Source organism: Mus musculus, chromosome 13, assembly GCF_000001635.26.
Source record: "Mus musculus strain C57BL/6J chromosome 13, GRCm38.p6 C57BL/6J".
In the NCBI taxonomy this organism is placed as follows: Eukaryota; Metazoa; Chordata; class Mammalia; order Rodentia; family Muridae; genus Mus; species Mus musculus.
Genome location: NC_000079.6, coordinates 11,545,940 through 11,567,597, shown reverse-complemented (window position 1 = coordinate 11,567,597; position 21,658 = coordinate 11,545,940). Strand labels below are relative to the sequence as shown.

The 21,658-nt window shown below is 41.6% G+C and overlaps 1 protein-coding gene across 17 annotated transcripts in view; it reads left to right on the top strand.

The window, feature by feature from the left end:
- Positions 1-14,499, top strand: part of Ryr2 (ryanodine receptor 2, cardiac) — a 553,847-nt gene extending 539,348 nt beyond the window's left edge. For 16 of the 17 annotated variants that reach the window (XM_017315461.2, XM_017315452.2, XM_011244296.2 and 13 more), the window contains 6 exons: positions 616-750; positions 6,918-7,074; positions 9,487-9,551; positions 10,900-11,000; positions 12,116-12,167; positions 12,987-14,499. In XM_017315461.2, coding sequence (XP_017170950.1) covers positions 616-750; positions 6,918-7,074; positions 9,487-9,551; positions 10,900-11,000; positions 12,116-12,167; positions 12,987-13,082 — 606 coding nt within the window. In that variant the 3' untranslated portion in view covers positions 13,083-14,499. The remainder of the gene's footprint in view (positions 1-615; positions 751-6,917; positions 7,075-9,486; positions 9,552-10,899; positions 11,001-12,115; positions 12,168-12,986) is intronic. The other variant, NM_023868.2, reaches the window with a different exon arrangement.
- Positions 14,500-21,658: the final 7,159 nt, after the last annotated feature.

Here is a 21,658-nt window from a genome sequence, read left to right as displayed (position 1 = left end):
AAGGCACAAAGCCAGAATCCCTGTGTACTCTGCTCATTTGCCAGTCAGTGGATTATGGCAGAGCTCCTAGCACAGTTAACTAGAGAGGTGGCACAGAAGGTAGGAGCTGGTTCAGTTCCTGGCACTCATATTAGGTACCTCACAACTGACTAACTCCAGTTCCATGGGATCCCACACTCTTTTCTGACTACTTCAGGCACCACATCATCTGGTGTCATATATATATACAATCAGACACATACATCCCCATAAATAAAAAAAAATGATTTATAATGCAGGAGAGCATATACTATTTTCTGAACATTAAAGCTGCTTTCTAATACATAATTTGATTTGAGTGTGAAACTAAATTGGAATTCATCTTTACTTGGTTTGTGTTGTGTGCTTGTTAGCCAATTAAGTCGTTAGGCATAGCATAAAATGCTTTGTCAGACTGATAAAGACAATGTGCAAATAAACTTTGCTTGTGAGCTAAGAAGGTGAGGAATAATGAGAGCATGGATCATATTGGCTTATAGTCAGTAAGTCCGGGTGTGTCCATAGAGTACTCCCCTCCCACCCACCAGTCATACATCCTGTATCCCCCAATATCTGCTAATGTCACCTTGCTTTCAGCTCGTGTTAACTGTTGGCTTATTGGCTGTTGTTGTGTACCTGTACACTGTCGTGGCGTTCAATTTCTTCCGAAAATTCTACAATAAAAGTGAGGATGGTGACACGCCAGACATGAAGTGTGATGACATGCTGACGGTAAGCTCCTGAACCGGCAGGAAACCACCCCATGCCCGCCATCCATGGGCACTGTGCATTGCCTAATCCCCAGTGCAGGAGAGGAGGAGGTGCTTGGCACAATGGAAGGCTGAGTGGCTCTTCAAACAACAGCCACTGCCATTTCAGCAGAGCAGAAAGGACTGTTTTTGAAGATTTCCCGCCCATGTTTGTTTGACTTAGTAATTAGTAGACTTGCTGAGAGACGTAGTTAGAATTGGGGCAAATGTTAGCCTGTGAGTCACACATTCCAGGGTAGCGGGTGAACGTTCCAAGGCCTTTGCTCTGCTTGTCGCACTGACTTTCCCTGATGTTACCCAGATCTAAAGATGCATCTTAACAGAGCTGATACTTTGCTTTTATATTGAATATGTTGTCTTAGAGGTCACCTTTTGGTCTCGGACAGTCAACAGATGCTCCAGCTTTCACACCGTTGGGTGTCACTGTTGTCCAGCTTGCCTCTCTGATGGGTGTCTCTGGAATAATATATCCCATCAAAAGCAATGCAGGGCAGGAAGGGTTTACAATTCTGGAGGGAGAGAGTCCATCATGTCAGCAAAGTCATGCAGCAGGCAGAGAAGTCCTAAAGGCAGGAGCAGGAGCCCGACTGGTCACTCTTCATCCATACTCAAGAAACAAAGCAGCAAGCAGAGTTAGACAATATGACTTCACAACACCTCCCAAGTGACATTTTTCTTCCAGCAAGGTGCTGCCTACTGAAGGTTCCATAGCGTCTGCAACTGTGCTACCCACTGGAGACTAGGTGTTCAGACAATGACTCTATCAGGGAATACTTCATATGCAAATCACAAAAATTACTTTCCATGAGCACTTAGGTTTGGGAGGGGAAAATTAAGCCAAAGGAACTATTGCTAGCTGGAGAGAGCAAGAACTTTTGGTGAGCCCTTCACATCTTGGAATACCTACAAGGGCCGGGTTGTGTGTGAGTGTCAAGGGGGCTGATAGGATGAGATTTCTCTAGAATTTTCTCTAAAAAAGGGAATTTCCTGGAAGATACTCTGGTGAATAGTAAATTAGGTATTTTTGCACCTCCTTGGGAATAGAATAGAGTACCTTGAAGTACATACAAATACTTAAAGAAATTAAGCTATGATAATGTTGCTTTTTACGATCATAAAATAAAAAAAAAACCAATAAGTCTTACTGACCATGTATAAGTCTCTGAGAGCAAAGTGGTAAAAATGAATGCCAATCTTTCTCTTCAAGACAGTAACAAGACAGGTTTGAGTCCTTAAAATAATAAATTTTAATGGCAAACAGGACTTTCTGAATAGTATATAAAACATAGAAACGTGTGAACAGCAAAAATTATTATTTTTGAAAATAACAAAAAATATATCAAGTCTTATAGGCAAACAATAAGCTGGCCAAAATATATTAGCTATGCAGGGATGCTGTCCTGATGGGTAAAGTTCTCATCACACCTTTAAAAAGACATAAGCCAGGGCCTGCAGTATGTTCAGTGGGGAAGGCACCTGCCTCCAAGCCTTACAGCCAATCTGAATTCTGTCACCAGGTCCTGCATGCTGGAAGGTGAGATGCCTGAAAGGTGTCCTCTGGCCTCCAATCCATGTCATGGCACCCCACCCCCACACAATAAACAAATAAAAAGTATTTTTTTTTTTTTTGGTTTTTCGAGACAGGGTTTCTCTGTATAGCTCTGGCTGTCCTGGAACTCACTCTGTAGACCAGGCTGGCCTCGAACTCAGAAATCCACCTGCCTCTGCCTCCCAAGTGGTGGGATCAAAGGCATGTGCCACCACGCCCGGCGTAATTTTAAAACATGATAAAAATAAGACAATAGACAAAGGGTCAACTGTGTGGCTAGACAGTGGATAGTAACTTTAATTCATTCAGTTCACAGGTTTAAGAAGATGCCCAACTATTACTGTAAAGAAAGAGATTTAGGCCAGAAGAGAAAAAAAAAACCAAATTTAATTGTTAAAACATATTAAAGCTTTTAATAACTCCAGTCAGTGGATCTATGGAGAAATTAGCCCATTCCTCATACTAGGAATTAGAATTTTTACAATTTTAAAGAGATTGTACATATGTATCAAAGTCTGTTTGTTATGTTAGTTGCTCATATCATGAGGCACCATGTGACTGATCATCTGTAGTCACAGCTCCTGAGATGACTCAGTTTTCACTCAATATCCATATGCATTTCTAGTGTTTTCCTTAATTTTTCTTAGGACTACCACAGCCTTGCCTGGCTGGGCTTGTCTAGCACTGTGGGATGTGAATACAGAAGGCAGAGAAACTCATCTCCATTTTACTTTTGCCTTGCCATTGCCAAAGTGCTTGAGAGCAGCTTTAAGGCACGGATTGTGTGTCATGGCTCACAGTTTCAGAGGTTAGATTGTGCTGGTGGTGGTACTGAATGTATGGTGGAGCAGGTCAGTTTGCTTCTTGGTGGTCAGGAAGCAAAGAGGAGTAGGTTCTAAAGGGCAAGATAGCTTGGAGCACCTGTCACCAGGACCTGTTTCCTCCATCACGGCCCCACCTCTTCCTCCCTCTACATCTCAGCACTGTTTAGATTCATTCCTTAGATTCATCCATTCCTTCTATCAGAGCTTTCATGGCCTACTTAGCATCCTCAGGGACACTTACTAAACTCTTAGGCGCCTCTTTATCAAATCAAGTTGACCGCCATGCTTAACATCACAGTCTCATTTTAGGATAACTAAGTGGGCTCTTGACTTAGCTAGAGCCTGTAAATCATCAGTCTGAGGGACTTCTGAAAGCCATGAGCAAGACCACTGGTGGCTCTGGATGGTGTAGGCATTCTCTGCATACAGCCATGAGGTTTGTATCTTGCCTTTAACTGTGAAGAGCTTGGGTGTTCTGTGAGGAAGGGTGTCTGGTGCCTCCTTTCAGGAGGAGAAAACTGAATCTTTGCTGCTCAGGCTTATCTCTGTGGGATGAGAACAGTTATCAGCAGGAACTTCAACCCTTGGGTTCTGTCACTTCCAGCAGGTGGCACTGCAGCCAAAGTTTTACAAACTCTAGGACTCACCCAGGGATGTCTTCCTTCTTTCCTCCCAAGATCATGATGTTTCATTCTAAGAATCTTAATTATACTAGCCGTGTCCTCATAGGATTTGAACTACATCTTTGAGAATGTAGGAGGAGAGAGTGTGAGAAAAAAAAGTCTATAGCTGGGGGCAAAATGGTGGTAGCTGAGGAGCCTGGGTGCATAGGCCTGTCCTAGGAAGCTCAGCAGGACCAGAGGACCCTCAGCCCCCACCCCTTTCAGATAATGAGGATAAGAGGCAGCTTGGGGGAAGTTAGCTGCTTATGCACTTACTGGCCATCACCTCAGTTAATTAGTATCCAACTTCATCTTTCCAGCAAGGTCTCTGGCTCCTGCTTCCTGGTTCCCTGGTACCACCCCTCCCTCTGCCACACTTCCTTTGAGCCCTCTCATACCCCACCTCTGTCTCCTGATCTTTCCCCAGGTTTTTTTTCCTCTCATTTTTTTTTTCAGATTCCCTGAAAGAAGTGTAGTTTTCTGTCTCCAAACCACCTTCTTCCACTTTAGTCCTAATTAGGCTCAGTCTATGATAAGAAATGTGGAGAAAGAGGGTTCTGATTTTCAGGAAAAGCATGAAAATTTGACTGCTGAGCCCCAGACAACAGTGGGTATTCACACACCTTACCAGTGTGGCCACCATGAGCTCTGCTTGGAAGTCTGAGGCTAAGAAAGCCCCTCCGACCTCCCGAAGATACCCGGTCACAGTAACATTAGCCAGCCAGGACACCCGCGACCATCATCGTTGTTCCCCATGGCCTCAGGTCTATGTATGAAGATTCACATTCAGAGCAGAGCATGGGACACCATTTTCTCCTTGGTAAAAATAAACAGTATATGTGGTATAAAGAGTTTAGACTGAAAACAGAAGTAAACACTGAAAATAAATTATACTTTCTTCAAAAAGGCACTGTGGACAATTTTTGCCACCAAGTTTCAAGGAATCAATGTAGTGTCCCAAAGGTAGATATTTGGTTCTATTTTTTTCAAGTGACTGTCACTAAAACATCTAGACACAGACTCAGTAGATGGCACTATCAATCTAGACACGAGAGCCTCCAGAAGACAGCGTGTGCTGATAGGCCTAAACCAGTCTGGGTGCTACAGCCTTAAACCAACTCTTTCTAGAGGACTCTCTTGGCCTCACTACCACAAAGAGCCTTTTCTAGGGTCCAGAATAGGGCTGGTGGGTCTAGATGGGTTTTTATAGTAGGGGGGTTCAGGGCAGATGTCATCATGGGTTTGACATTGGCTTATTGTATGTTAGGTTGAGAAAGTACTTCTATGAGCATGGTATTTCATATGATTGATTATCAACCTGGCAGGATCACATGGGGATGGGACTGTGGGCCTGTGAACCAAGTGCTGAGCTGTGGACAAAGTGCCAGGCTTTTCTCCTTCACTGCAGAGGGAGCAGCTAAACAGTCTGGAAGGGGTAAGGGGCAGGTGTTAAATAAGTTAGGGTGTGTAGGACAGGCTAAGGAAGACCTTCAGACTTCTGTCCTGGAAGGATGTGGTTTTGATGGGAAAGGCTACCACCTGGCTCAGAGGATGTACAGCAAACACTTACAGATGGGGAGGTTAATAGAGGGGTAGGATTGTGGGAGGTGCCAGGGTATGAATGTAGAAGTCATTTATTATTATTATTATACTATATATAAAGATACTATTAGCAGCTAGTCAGTAGATGTTAAGAATTCTTATTGTAACTTGCTATGCTGTGTTTGGTTAATGTCCCTGATAGGCCTGCTCTTTTCTGAGGAAGGTGTGCGGGAGATTTATTAGAGGAGAAAGGTAGTAGGGTAGAGGTTGGGGGAAGGGGAGGGAGGGGAAAGCAAACCAGTGGGGATGTAATATATGAGAAAAGAATAAAAGAGAAGAAAATTCAAGAAATTATATATATATATATATATATATATATATATATATATATATATATATATATATACACTTCCTGCTCTTGTTTACACAAGTGCCGAGTTGCCAAAACATTATATATTTTAGGCCTTAATTCTTTCTGCATATTCTTCACTTAATTGATAAGTATATTTCATTTTAAATCTCTAATTGTATATAGAGTTTGAATTTTAAGTAAAAATATATTTAGCCGGGCGTGGTGGCACACGCCTTTAATCCCAGTACTTGGGGGCAGAGGCAGGCAGATTTCTGAGTTCGAGGCCAGCCTGGTCTACAAAGTGAGTTCCAGGAAAGCCAGGGCTATACAGAGAAACCCTGTCTCAAAAAAACCAATATATATATATCAAAAAAACAAATATATATATATATATATATATATATATATATATATATATATATATATATTTAAGTAAATTATGAGTGACATGACTATACATTATTATAGAAAAAAGGAAGTCTCCTAAAATCTAAAATGTACAGGATGGCCCTGATCATAAGGGATTACAGAGTTCTCAAATGCTCAAATGCCTGTGCTGCTAAAGCCAAGCTCTGTTTCAAAGATCTGGCAAAAATCTTTTGGTGCGTCCTGCCTCACAGCTGTAGGAGTTGTGGGTGGCCTTTTGGTTTTAATGAATGAGTTTCTCGTTCCTCTTCATCTCTCCACACCATCTTTCTTCATTTGCCTAGACACTAAGTAGGAAAGATTTCTGCATCCCACTGTATTAGCGTTAAGTGAAGAAGTCAGTAAGTCCTCCTTCATCTAGCTCAGTTTCTAAGATTCCATCTTTTACTCCACTGGACTTTTAATTTCTTGTTCCATGTCTGTGCCATTGTGGAAATAACCAGACAATGTAGTTTTATATAACTCATATTACAATAAAGTGATCGTAATGCTATATTGCCTCATGTGCTTCAAGGCTAAGGCGCTAATGAAGCACTTCTCTGTCTCTCCCAAGCGGCACAGAAGGTCTAAACAGAGTGACCAGTGTGGAGCTTGGCTTAAGAGAGAGTGCAGGAGCCACAGTCAGATCACACGAAGGAGGATTAAATCAGACAGATGACACAGAGCACAGAGATACTTCACATTCAGAATGAGAAATTAGAGAAGAAGACTCGTGTTAGTGGAGTGCCAGGGAGGGTGGCAAGCCTCAGAATTGTCTCTGTTCCTGCCTTCCAGTGTTACATGTTCCACATGTATGTGGGCGTCCGTGCTGGAGGGGGCATTGGTGATGAAATTGAAGACCCAGCAGGAGACGAGTATGAGATCTACCGCATCATCTTTGACATCACATTCTTCTTCTTCGTGATTGTCATCCTTTTGGCTATCATACAAGGTAAGCCACATCCAGCTGTGGCTCTTGGGCATCTTATCTTGACCTTGAGCCATCTGCTGCTGAAGCCAACAATGCAAGGTGGGCTAACAGTATGACATGTTTTCTGCCCAGGCCAGATGGAACCTTTTCTTCTCGTATTCCTTCCTTGTGAAATCTCTAGAGGGAAAATAGAGAAGTATGTGCTGATGTCAACAAGCTAACCTTGCAGCTTTCGCCATACAGGGAATAAGAGTTTACTTTTGAACTGAATTTGAGTAATCACGTCCTGGGTACAAAGATTTATGTCACTCCCAATCTTCTGTTCTAAAACGGGAGCAGTTTTATAAAGCTTTATAGTTTTATAGAACAAAAAAAGGAGTCATAGATCAAGGCAAGTTAAAAAAAATTGGTGGGGATATCAGAGGCGCAGGTATAGTAAGATGGAAAAGGCTTTCCTATAGGCCTCAGATGTTTTCAGATGACATTCTTAGCTTTGGGGTTGGTGAAAGCTAGGGTTCTGCTAAGTGAATGGGTTCTAAAAGGGTTTTTAATCTATTAATCATGGAATGTTAGCTATCCAAAAGCAGTCAAGGAATGGGCTATTCAGGGGTCTAAAGGTAGCCCAAGCTAAGGTAATTAGCTGTGTGTTGTGTGTGTGTGTGTGTGTGTGTGTGTGTGTGTGTGTGTGTGTGTGTGTGTGTGCATGCACGCCTGCATATGTGAAGGACAGAAGTTCAGGAGTCATCTACTCTGGTTTTTGGGGGTGGGGGAGGGTCTTTCACTGTTGCCTAGGGCTCTTCTATTATGCAGGCTAATCACTGAGCCACAAGGACCTGTGTCCACCTTTTTGTGAGAAAACTCCATCAAGTGCTGGGATTACAGGCTCACTCTACCATCTCTACCTTTTTAAATTCTAGGAACCAAACTCGTGCCCTCACGTTTGCATGGCATACACTTAACAGATTGAGCCACTTTCTCGGCCTGCTTGATCTCTGCAGGGTTTGACTCCTTGTCCTGCAGCCCCACCAGCTTTGAAAGCTTGGAGGAGCTGTGAGCCATTCAGGCTGAGGCTATTCAATTCTCTAAACTCCACAGTTATGGATAGGTTTCAAACAAGGGCATCAGTTCACATCCCCACTCCAGTCATTGGTACCTGATTAGTTCAGCATGTACAAACATATCATTGTTGTACAGCATTTCATTAGTGACTACCTACTATGTGTTAGTTATGTCTGGTAACTCATGTTCCCCTTTGCTGTCATCATAAGGACTATGTCAACACTTAACATTTCCACGAGAACTCACTAAGCTATGGCAAGTCTCAGTCACTTAGCCAAAGTGTGCAGCAGCCCAGACTGGGGTTGAAACCCATGGCCGGTCTGAGCAGATTGGATTCAGAATCTTCTGCTGCAGCTGTCGAGCAGAGGGCATCACAACTTTCCCCTCTTCCTCTGGCTCACTTACAGTAAGATCTTTTTCTCTCCAAAAGTCACTCATGTTTGTGTTTTTTGTTTCCTATTCAGCACATTTATCCCAGCTTAAGTTAACTGTCTGTAAACACGACATTATCCTTTATATTCCACAGGTATGAGATGATACTGGTAAGGTACACAGATAAGTATAAAGGACTCATAATCCATCCGCAATGTCTTTATGGAAGGAAACAATATTGCTTTATAAGTAGGCAAAGTTTGGGCTGGAGAGATGACTTAGCAATTAAGAGCTCTTACTGTTCTTCCAAAAGATTAAGTTCTCAGTGCCATATAGGGCAGCCCACAATTCTCTGTAACTGCAGATCCAGTACCCTTTTCTGGGTTCTGTGGGTACTCACACATATGTGGATGTATGTACTCATAGACATACACTTAAGTAAAAGAAATAATATTTTAAGAAGAAAAAAGTCAAAACATTTGGAAGAAGTAATTAGAAAGCCACAGAACAGAAATGAGGTAAAACCCTAACAATTGTACTTATTAAACATTCATCATATTTGATAAAATTATAGGGAGCGTATGAGGTTGGTAGATATTTCTCAGTCCACATAGTAATGTTTTATTTTTGTGTGTGTCTTTTTAAATTTTACAACCACTAATCTCAGTTACTCCTCTTGGCCTGCAGTAAGTAATAATATAGCTTGTGTATGTGCCAAGTTAATTAGGATTGGTTTTTTTCCTAGCCTGTCACTTCATTTTAAAATGCTTTTCCAGTAATCATTCGGCCCTGCCACGTTATGTTTGGCTCCCAGAGAGTGTCACTATCCTAGTAGGAAGCAGCCAGTATGACGTCAGACTTCTTCCATGTTCAGAATGTCTTCTCCTGTGATTTGCAGGTTCTCACTTTTCAGAGAAGAGTTATCCATCCGAGGGGTTATGAGCTGAATGATTGATTGCTCATCGTTGATGGCGATCACATAGTCTTTCTTTTCAATGCTAGGTTTGATCATTGATGCTTTTGGAGAACTCAGAGACCAACAAGAGCAAGTCAAGGAAGACATGGAGGTAAGGCATTTGTGACTTGGCTGTGGGCTGCTGTGAGTTATGCCCAGGTTCTCCAGTGGTTACTGAATTAATTTGAAGCTGTAATTCTAAAATCCTCATACAAAGGAAGGCACCGTTCACTTTAGCTCACAGTACAGGCCTTCTGGCCTATGCATAGACCACTTGGCAGTGTGCATAAAGACAAATCCAGAGGAGGGTAATGCAAATTTAGCCTAGTCCTAGACACACTCATTGGTTTGTTTCATGCCCAGACCAGCACCTGATCATGGAAGGACTTTTCCAAATCACTGATGGAGCCCTCAATGACTGGTCTAAGATGTGTACCTCTTTTGTTTGGGTAGTAGACTTTGTTTAGATAACTGGAAAGTTTAGAATGTCAGTTGAGGTTGTAGCTAATCCTGTTTAGCTGTTTATCATGAACAGATCCATCTCTAAGTCTAGGTAGGTACATGTAGAGAGAGAAAAAAAAAAAGCAAAGACATTTCTAATTAGCCACCACAGTCCCATCCTCCTGCTAGATCCCATATCACTTAAGAAAACCCCAAGATATACTTATGATATCAGGTTTATACTCAGGGACCATATCACAGTCCTCAGTAGTTGATATTTGCCATACATTGAAGGAGTCATATTGAGCTTCTTTCCAATAATGTGCGGGTTAGCATTTTCTAGGGTGAGGTAAACAAATGCCTGTTTATCCCTGTTAGGGAATTATGTCAGGTCAAAAAAAGGGATCCCACTCAAGTCTAACCTGGACCAGTGAATGCCTTGTGGCTTGGCTGTGGGCTGCTGTGTTATGCCCAGGATTCCCAGTGGTTACTGAATTCATCTGAAGCTGAATATGGTCCTGTAATTCTCTTCAGGCCTAAGCATAGACAAAGGGCATGGAGAAGGGACACACACACACACACACACACACACACATACATATATATATTAGTATGGTTGAGGGGTTGTTCATAAGAGCATGAGTGACCTATAGCAGTTGCATTACTGAAAGACCCACCAACAAGATTGGGTGATGACTCAGGACAGCTACATTCTGAGAGCTCCCATCCCCCACCTTATAGACAACTGCCCCTGAGAGTCTCCTCCTGCTCACCTAAGCTAAGGGAAGGGGCTACTCAACCTGTACCACTCTCACCTTCCTGTGCCTGGCAAGTTGCCTGTGTCTAGTAAGTTCCTGGTAGATTTCCCAAGCTTCCTGAGTTGTATGAACATTTCTTCTTCCTCTAGAAGCAACTGGCTATATTCAGAGGCGACAGCTACACAACCCAGTGGACTGTGTTTTCCCTTTATGATATCTTCTGCCTCCTCTAACATCCTGTTATCTCCCCTTGTCTTCTAGACCAAGTGCTTCATCTGTGGGATTGGCAACGATTATTTTGATACAGTGCCACATGGCTTTGAAACCCATACTTTACAGGAACACAACCTGGCCAACTACCTGTGAGTGCCCCTTACAGGCTTCCCCCAGCCCCCCTGAGCCAATTCTCTCCCATTCCTATGAACTCCAGAAGCAGGGCAGTAGTTGGACTCCAGGAGGAAAAGACTGGTCCTCTCGAACCCTTGGAGTAGGTAGACTTAAACAACTAAGCTGTCTAATTTCATGTAAATGGTAATGGAGGATCTAGACTAGAAATAGGGTGCCATAGAGCCTTGAAGAAAGACCTAGCCATGTTCCTATTTCAAGTAGGAACCCTCCTGATGCAAGCCTGAGATAATGCAGGTCCTTCCTCATCCTACATCCCTGTTTTCTCATCCCCCTCCCCCCTTGGAAGACCAATATGTCTCTCTGGGTACTACAGAAAATTTAGTTAAAAACATTTTGTTGTTTATGATAATAGTTATGATAGTTCGAGATTTTTGTTTGTTTTTTACTGGGTTTTACACATATGTATATATGTGTATATGTATCTAAGTATATATAGGTATGTGTATATATGCATATAAAATAAAAATATGGCCTTTCCTTGGAACTAACCCAAACTACACTTTATCAAAATATCATTCTTAGTTTTGGATCCAATTTTAATGTCAGATGGACAATGTTATGTCAAGTAACGTGATTGAGAGGAAAGTAGTTGAACCATACTCAATTCACCTGATAAAAATAGAACTTATGAAGCCAATCTTCAATTAAAATTTGTCAGTGTTGATTTGAGCCTGACCAAAAACAATGTACCTCTAAGGGCCAGGCAGGGTTGTATGTGCCTTTAATCTCCACAAGGCAGGCAGTGTGCTTGTAATCCCAGGAATGAGGAGGCAGAGGTGGATGGAACTTTCCATAGTTCCAACCAGCCCCAGCCACATAATTAAACTCAGTGTGTGTGGTTTCTTTTTTAAATAACTTTGATATAAAGTTGTGTGTGAAATTAGACAGGCCATCTCAGAGAACATGCTTATTTCTTTCTGGTATATTGTAATTAGTTTTCAGAAATTGAATTTGTGGTGTTTCCTCCATTTTCATAATCCATTGCAATTAAGACAGATGTCAGCCTCTTTTCTGCTTATGCTAGTATTTTCATGTCGTCCACTGCTGACCACTTTCTCTGTGTCTGTAGGTTTTTTCTGATGTATCTCATAAACAAGGATGAAACAGAACACACAGGACAGGTGGGTGAAGGCCAGTTATACACCATCATCAGGATGAAACTGTAGGAAAAGAGTGTAGATAAGACAGCAACATGTAGATATTCAACACTAAGGGAAAGAATTTACTTTCAGGGGCTCGAGAGGTGACTTGGTGTTTCCCAGCACTCACGGGGTAGCTTACAACCACCAGTGACACCAGCTCCAGGGATCCAATTCCTTTTCTGGCCCCCATGAGCCCTGTGCTCACCAGTGCATAACTACACAGACATACATATTTGATTTGAAAAAGAAAAAACATTGCTTTTAGATATTAATTATGCTACCTGGAGAGAGACAGCAAAATTCTAATTTCACATTTAAAACTAAGCTTTTAACTAAAAATACTAAGTTTCCTTGTGAATTCAATCTTTTTTCTTCTTTAAAGATTGTGGCTATTGTGTGGCTTATACTTTCAAATAAACTTCCACTTACAAAATTATAATTGGGAAAAAAACATTCAATGTCTATGTTTTTTTAGGAAAATTTGAAATTCCCCTTCTGGGTTACTCACTATAAATGGATAATAGTTTGAACTTGGATAAAATTAAAAATCATAATAAATGTAAACCTTAGAGACTTAAAAATATGTTGTTATCATATATTGGTCAAGCTAAAGACATTCTGTTTATTTGAAGATCATTTATTAGTGATGGTAATTTAAGTGGGGCTATCTGAATGCAATGGGACTTTTCTTGTTTTAATGATATATCAATGGGGTTGAATGACTTCTTCTACTCTGTCCTGTGTTATCTAATAGATTTTGGACACTGGGTTAACACACTTATTTTCTCTTTTTTACAGGAATCTTACGTCTGGAAGATGTACCAAGAGAGGTGTTGGGAATTTTTCCCAGCAGGGGACTGTTTCCGGAAACAGTATGAAGACCAGTTAAATTAGCATCATACCTTGATTGTCTCTGAAAACCAAAAGCAATCTCTCTCTCAATCTCTCTCTCTCTCTATCTCAGTCTCTCCTCTCTCTCTCTCTCTCTCTCTCTCTCTCTCTCTCTCTCTCTCTCTCTCTCCCCCTCCCTCCCTCCCTCCCTCCCTCTCCCCCCCCACCTTGGAAACACCTACTCATATTTTCCACTAACCAGCATCTTGTGCTGATGCACGGATGCTCAGTCTCAGAGGACCTGACTGTTCTCCCCCCACCTCATGTATCTTCATTGAGAAACAAAGACCGAAGAACAATCCAAATAAGCATTCAGACTAACCAGGAACTCTGGAAAGGAATTCATCATGGATACTCTACCATAACACCCATGGACAGCTTCCCCTGAAGGGTCATGGAGTCTCCACAAGCTGCCAGACCTGTGCAGCCAAGCACGGCAGTCACACTCACCCAGGCTCTTTATTTTGCCATCCCAGAAGGAAGTGTCTGAGGGTCATAGAGCACTGTAGCACTTAACAGGTTGCCATGCAAAGGGAAATAGTGCCTTACTATAAGTGGGTTGAGCTATGCAGAAGATAATGTGCATGACAAACACCTTTATTTTCTTTACATCAACCTTGTTTTCTTAGATAAAATGGTTTTGTGATTTTGGTTTCTTTCTTTTTTCTCCCCTTTTATTCTTTTCTTTGGTGGAGGAGGGTAAGAAAAGCTATCTGCGCTATTTTCAAAAGAAGGGTGGTGTGTCTCAGGACAGAAGGAGGCTCTTGTCATCCAGCTACGTCACATTTACCCTCCCCACTTTGGTAAAGACTCTGATGCTACATGGCAACTTATGAAATCTTTGTATGAAAAAAGAGACTGCAAAAATACAACTTTCAAAAGAAATAATTCATTGCATGTTTATTATGCAAGTTTAAATGAACAAAGAAAGCCCTCAGAAACAAGTTGATCCACATGGGAGAACTTTCGTGATAATTACATCCGTAGTAACAAAGCTGTGGGCTTCCTCATATTTCTGGAGTCAGTGTCATCCACCGACAGTTGGAACCATCGCCAATGTGACAGTAGTCTTGGGTTTTCCTCTTTCTTTTGGCCACCTGTGATCAGTCATTGGTTAAGGACGCCTTGACAGGCCATCTTTTGATATCCAAGCTGAAGCAATATCCATTCAGAGATTTCATTGGTTGCATCATAAGACATGGGTGACCATGTACATCGATTCATTTTATGTTTTTCTTTTTTCTTTTCTTTTTATCATTTTGAGTCCTTTTAAATGTAATTCTAATCTTTACAATTAAAAAAAGACAGGTTCAGAATGGAAGCGAGGTCATTCTGCGAACATTGGAGATCTTTTATTACAAGTCTGCTTGTTAATTTTAGAATTGTAAAACGGCTCTAATTAAACTATTTAACTAACTTCCTTGTTCTTCTCCTATGTCTTCCTATTTCACATATACCAGGAAATTATAGAATCCCATGCTTTTAATTCAGTTTAATTGTGTATAGGACAAACCCAGACACTTCACAGTCAGACAAACATAGCAGTATTTGTAACAGGAGAGCTGGGTTCACCAGGCACCTTGACCCTTTTCTATCTTATGGGGTAATTCAATGACAACTAACTCTCTTCCCACTTTTAAAATTTTCATACAACTTTCACTTTAAAGAACTCTTCCTTGCTCAGGCAAGTGAACTTTTCCATAATAATTACAACCCACTTAATATCTTAATAGGAAAGAGAAGTAGACCATAAATAAGTAGTTCATAAAACACAGAGATGATGCTAGATCATCAGGGCTATCAGTTATCATCTGTTCAATTATGTCTTATCACATCACCAGAGCTCCAGAACCTGGCTTTTGTGTTTCTCTTTTGGAGTCACTTTTATTTGAGGGAAGAGATAAATCTTGGCACACTGTAGATATTGCTACCAAGCCTTCTCAGAAATGGGACCTTATGTCATAAAGAGTCTGAGCCAGTAGATCTGGTCAGCTCTCTAACACATCAAAGAACATGAATCCCTGTACCATTCTTATTTGAGACAAATTTGGAAGTTAGATTCAGATCTTCTATTTATAATGCCCACATTGTGGTAGACACAAAACAATAGTAAAGGTAAGAAAAAAAGGAAATAAAGTCATAGATTTGTCAAGATCTGTGCACTTTACTGACTGACAGCTCCTCAGAGGTGATAGAAATATCAGGAAAAGAGACATTGGAATTGGTGAAATGAGGGTTCTGTTAGCCAATGGGTGTTGCAAACACATCAGTGTTGGAAGAAAAGTAAAAACACAGGTGGGCTATTTGTGCAAGTCATACCTGTCCAATCACTATTGACCAACACAGCAGGACATCACTGGGAGACCATCCAACAGAAGATGGTAAAATCACTATAGGGGTGCAATGCCTGTAATTTCAACACCATGGTGGAAGCCCAGGGCTGGCCTTACGCTACACAAGTGAGTTCAAGGTCAGCCTGTGATGGGGGAGACTGTCTAAAAGAGACAAAAGGAATTCAACCTTATCAGCATTATTTATTTGCCTAGGAAATATTCAGGGAATCTCAAACACAGTGTGACTCTACCTCTCTGATTCTCTAGGCTGCCTGAGGCGAACTCAGGAGATGTGATCCTGTGAGGTATTTTTCTCATCCCTATGATTGAGTACTGGACACGAAACAAATAATGGAAGAAAGGATTTATTCTGGTGTGGCTTGAGGGGTCCAGTCTATCAGGATAAGAAGGCATGGTGGCAATAGATCCATAGTGGTAGACGCTGTTATCTGGTTTGTTTATAGTTCAGCTGGTTGGGAAGCAGGAAAATCAACTCTGACTGCTATGGCTTTACATCTGCCAGCTGGATCCATGTTCAAAGGGTCCCACAGACTCTCAAAACTACAGGACCAGCTGTGGACCAAGGTTTCAAGCCTTTGGAGGACCATTTAAATTCAAAGCATGATAGTCATCCTCTCAGAAATATTTTATCTCACCCATTCAGACATTATCAGGAACACTATCATGGTCACCCTGGGTACTTACAAAGCTTCAACACATACAGAAATCATTAATTCTCATCTATTTTTTTCTTTCTGAAAATAATTTTCTCTATGATTCACAGAATGGATTCAGATGGATGGTTTTAGCAAAAGCTTTCCAAATGTGATAGCCCTCCTTAGATGCACACCTGGCAGTTTTTCCAAGGACAAGATACAGCTTGTTTTCATTCACAACCAGTTCCTAAACAGAGCCATCGCATCAAAGGCCCAAATGTAGCTCTGTAATTAGCCTGTTATCCTCTATCAACCAGGCCAGTGTGAACCACCACAGGCCCCTTCTGACCTTATAGACTTCCATGGGGAAGCAGAGTTAGGAAATGTTTAAGTAAATACCAGTGATGTCCACTGACGCTCACTCTGCCACTCTGGCTTTTCTGACAAGGGAACCCCCAGGGCATTCAGAATAACCAGCTTCAGTATGTACAGTTGAACACACTCTTTATGAACGAAGAGACAAAGTCTATTCTAACCCTGTGCTATAAGGGATGCCCGTTGGACAGTTTGCTTTGGTGTTGAGCCCATTTCTGTAGTGAAAATTTAGTTTTCAAAACTATCCATCAGTTATTTTACTGTTGGGGTTATACCATTTATCATAATTAGCATGATTCTTATAGTAGAACCAATTTAAATTTATCCTCAACTAGCTTAAAAATGAATGAGACTCAGACTATGGTTATTTTCTTTGGCTTTGACAATTACTAGGGTGCTCACTCCTAATCTATTTTTCTAACTGCTGGCTTAGCTACCTCACCTGCAGTGTACCCCCAAATACTTGCCGTTTCTCCTGGCCACGTGTTCATGGTACCACCTCTCCTCTCATAGTACCTCTACTCTCTCCTCCTCATTCTCTTCTCCCTTCTTCTCCACCCCCAAGCAGGTAACTCAAAATCCACCTACCTCAAATCCCTCTAGTAACTGGCCATATACATTTTTATTTAACCAATAGTTTTAAATTAAGGAACAAGGTTGCACAAAATTAGCTGGTAAATGTGAGAATTCACGTGTAGGTCTAGAACATAGCAACAGACCAAACCTCAACAGTTTTAGTTCATATTTTCTCAAAACTTTTGGACCACGTTACTAAGAAGATTTCATAAGGTCAAATAATTTGTTAAGATCAAATCACAGAGGTGTTTGATAGCAAAGAGTAAACTAATACTTGGCTTCCTTGCTCATGTCAGGAAGGGAGAATCACTTCCCCTCTGCTATGTTCTGTATTTCAAAGCCTGGAAATTAAACTGAGCTTTATTTACTACTAAACGTTTTAACTTGCCTATTCCACAAGCCGTGATAGGTGTACGTTGCTAATGTAATAAGACACAAAAAGAATATAATTGGTAGAAACATTGGAATGCAAAAAATGAAAAAAATGTATTAAGTAAGACTATATGTCTTACAAAATAAGATGTCCAGATTAAATACAAGAGTCAATGAGGTAACACAATAAAAAATAGTTTCCTTTACAATTATGGCTTATATTAAAAATTATGCACCACCTAAAAATAAGCAAAAAAAAAAAAAAAAGCTTACATGAAAATCATAAATTTTCCTCTGCTTCCCAAGTGCTGGGGTTAAAGGCGTGCGCCACCACTGCCCAGCACTGCCAGGGCTACACAGAGAAACCCTGTCTCCGACAAAAAAAAAAAAAAAAAAAAACAACAAAATCATAAGTTTTACTAGGCATATTCTTATTCACTTATGATCTTGATAGTTTACAGAAAAATGTGGGTCACTGCTGCTGCAGAGATAAAATCTCAGATGCCCATAAATTTTCTGAAAGTATTAAATTTTAGTATTTTGTTTCATAATCAATCAGAATTGTCCATGTATATTATCAGTTTCTTACTTGAAACTGAAAGGAAATTAAATAAAATAAAAGGTTTAAACTAAAAAGGCCTGGGACTGAGACTGCAAAGAAAACAAGCCCCGGCATGCCCGAGTCCGTCTTGAAACTAGGTCACCTGGTCGTAAAGATGAGGGAAGGAATGCAGGAACTGGTTCTGACTATCTTGGCTGACTCATTGACCCTCTGGCAGCCCGGCGCCTCCTGCTCGCCCCCCCTATCTATAGAGAGCATAGTTAAAAGCTGAAACATTAACCAGATGCATTGTCGACTCAGATAAGCCCCCAGCTTTTAGAATCCTTATACGCCCCAGCCTGTACATACTACTCTGCTGACTCATAATCATGTTGCTGATGTTTGAATGGGCAATCGTATGTAACCGCACCAATTCTTCCTAGCTCCTAAACCCTACCCTATAAAAACCCCGAATTTTTGAGTCTCAGGGTCGATTCCTCTGTCTCCTGCGTGAGATACGTATTGACCCGGAGCTCTGCCATTAAAGCTACCTCATGCTTTTGCAACAAGAAGGTCCCTCGTGTTTCTTTGGGTAACCCCATGTCCCGTGACTTGAGTGGGGGGGCTCCTTCTTGGGGTCCTACAAAACAGGAAGGGAGATATATTTCTAGGAGCCTGCAGAGGCTAAGGAGGAGAGGAGAATGAGAGAGAGAATGAAAACATCCTCTGGATGGACTTTCCTTCAGTCTCTGCTCCTTGGGATCCATCCCATCTGCAGACACCAAAGCCCAACACTTGTCTGAGAAGCTCCACCAGCATCTGACTAAGACAGATGCAGATACTCAGCCAACCATCAGACTGAGCCTGGGGACCCCAATGGAAGAGTTGGGGAAAGAACTGAAGGAGCTGAAGGGGATCGGAACCCTGTAGGAAGAACAATATCAACCAACCAGACCCCACAGAGCTCTCAGGGACTAAACCACCAACCAAAGAGTACACATGGAGTGACCCATGGCTCCAGATGCATATATAACAGAGGATGCCCTATCTGGCATCAATGAGAAGGGAGGCCCTTGGTCCTCTGGAGCCTCGTTGTGGCAACATAGGGGGATGCTGGAGGGGTGAGGTGGGAGTGGGTGGGTGGGTAGGTGGGGGAGCATCCTCTTACAGACGGAAGGAAGGGGGATGAAATGGGAGTGTTGCAGAGGGGAGACTGAGAAGAGAAACAACATTTGAAATGTAAATAAATAAACCAATTAATAAAGAAAAATCCCAATAAACATTTTTATGTTATTAAAAAAAAGAAAAGAAAACATACTTTGTGACTAGACATCATTGAAGCACCTGGAACCACTTTGTCAGGATGAAAGCAGGAGAGAGATGGGTCAGGAAGGGACTGCAAAGAGATTTACAGTATGAAGAGCATTTGAGCCATTGTTACTGACTTTGAAGATGGAAGAAGAGCACCACAAAATAGGATGTTCAGTTAATTCTGGGATTTGTGAATGACCTCCACTGACAGAAAGGATACAGAAACCTCTGTCTTACAGCTCATGGGATCCAATCTGCCTGTGACCTGAATGAACAGGAAGTGGATTAACCCCTGAGCCTCCAGAAAGGAACAAGCTGAGCCTACACCATCCAACCTGTAGATGATGTAGAGGGTCCCTTCCCTCCCAAACTATGAAATAACAAATGAGTATCACATCAAGATGCCATATTTGTAGTATTGTATTATACTAACAACATAAAACTAAAATGAGAATAATTTAGCAGTGTGTTGTCTGAGTGAAATACATACGAGACAAAGCTAATGGAAGTTTAGGTTGCAGAAAATATGCAGGAACTACTTAAAACACACAGGGAGAGCTGAGCGGTGGTGGCGCACGCCTTTAATCCCAGCACTCGGGAGGCAGAGGCAGACGGATTTCTGAGTTCGAGGCTAGCCTGGTCTACAAAGTGAGTTTCAGGACAGCCAGAGATAAACAGAGAAACCCTGTCTTGAAAAACCAAAAAGAAAAACAACAACAACAACAACAACAACACAGGGAAAAATAAAATCTCATGAAATGGGGAATTTCTTTTAAACATAAAGCATAAGAAAATAATCTGAATGGACACAGAAGTAAACATTAAATAGATAATACTCACTTGTGATAGAAGTGAAGAAATTTCTCAGCCTTAAACAGCATCTACACAGGGTGCAAACTATGAAAATACTCTATGGTGAGGAAAGTACAATCACAGAAGAAGTAGGGACAAAACCGTCACCAAAGCTGTCTACTGCAACCTATTGCACGTTATACTCAACAACCTGGGCAAGGAGCTGATGCAAAGCAAATAAAGATATGCACACTCTAACGTGTAACTATGTAGAGTAGGCAGAGTAATGGCTATGTGTTTAAGCTGCATACATTTACATTTCTATACATCTATATTTTTAAAATGACCTTTTCACGATTCCTCTAACCCCAGTCTAACTCTGCAGAGTCTAGTCTCGTTTTCATCCTTATCTGTAACTCCATTCCTATGGGAACTGTTTACCCTCAACAGATTTACCAATTCATCTCACATTCCTTATCATGTAACCTAGAGCCCATAACCACCCTGTCCTCTGCTTGGACATCTCCATCTCTTTCTCCAGGTGGCTACGTCCTGGGCTTCTATGCTTCATTCAGCCAGCACCACATTCTAGCCTAGTAACTGTGGCCTCCCAGGGGCTTCCCACACATTCTTTCTCATATTTCCTGTGAAGAGGCCCTTCTTAGTACTCTTGGATTTCTATTGCCATGTTGGGGCACTCCCACTAAGATCTATGCAACTGGACACTCTCATGATGATTTTTAGGTTGTATCAGGACAGGAGAAAGAGGAAGGGAGGAATAAAGGGGAAACAGGACTTTGGTTGTCTGACTAGCCCTTACATTTTTGCTCTGTTGATTAATGTTATTTAATCTTGTCAAATTGATAGGATCAGTGTCAACTAATAGCCATGCCTCGGTACAGATCCTAGTGATTCCAGGGAGTAGTTATTTGGGAGGGAATACCCTGCCCATAAGTAGGTGCTATCTTCTGATGTGTGGACCACACATAGAGAGGTTCAAGAAAATCTTTGTGGCCAGCCTGACCTGCCTGTGCTTCTTACTGGTGGGGTCACCTAGCTTTCACTGACACAGAATTCCAGCTTGTTCTGTCTTCTAATGTGGCCACTCTCCAGGTATCCCCCGGCCTTCTACCCCAGGAGTACTACACTGCTCCTCCCGAGGCCTCCCTCTTCATGCACTGGGAAATACCACATTCTTAGACCCCATCATGTAAGCCATTCCACTAAGTCCTCTTTCAGTCTGTGTGTGTGTGTGTGTGTGTGTGTGTGTGTGTGTGTGTGGTGTGTTACAAGTTCTGTTATTCTACAGAACCCAGTCTAATACATCAACTGGTAAAGAATTTTTAAGTTGTTTTGTATGTGCTTGAATTTCTTTGAAGGTGTGTCTGACCAAAACCTTTTCTGATTGACTATAATCGTTCCGCTGTCTTGCAAAGACGCTGCCAGTTAGATTGGTCCTGGGTTTACCTGCTTTCCCTTGCGGGCTTTGCACACTACATAGAACTCTCCGTGGTACTGAAAGCCGTCCCCTGCTTCACAAACCTAATGGACACTACTGGAGGAGGCATAACCAGCTCCAGTGTGAAGAAACCGTGCAGAGAGAAAAAAAAATGAAGTTGACTT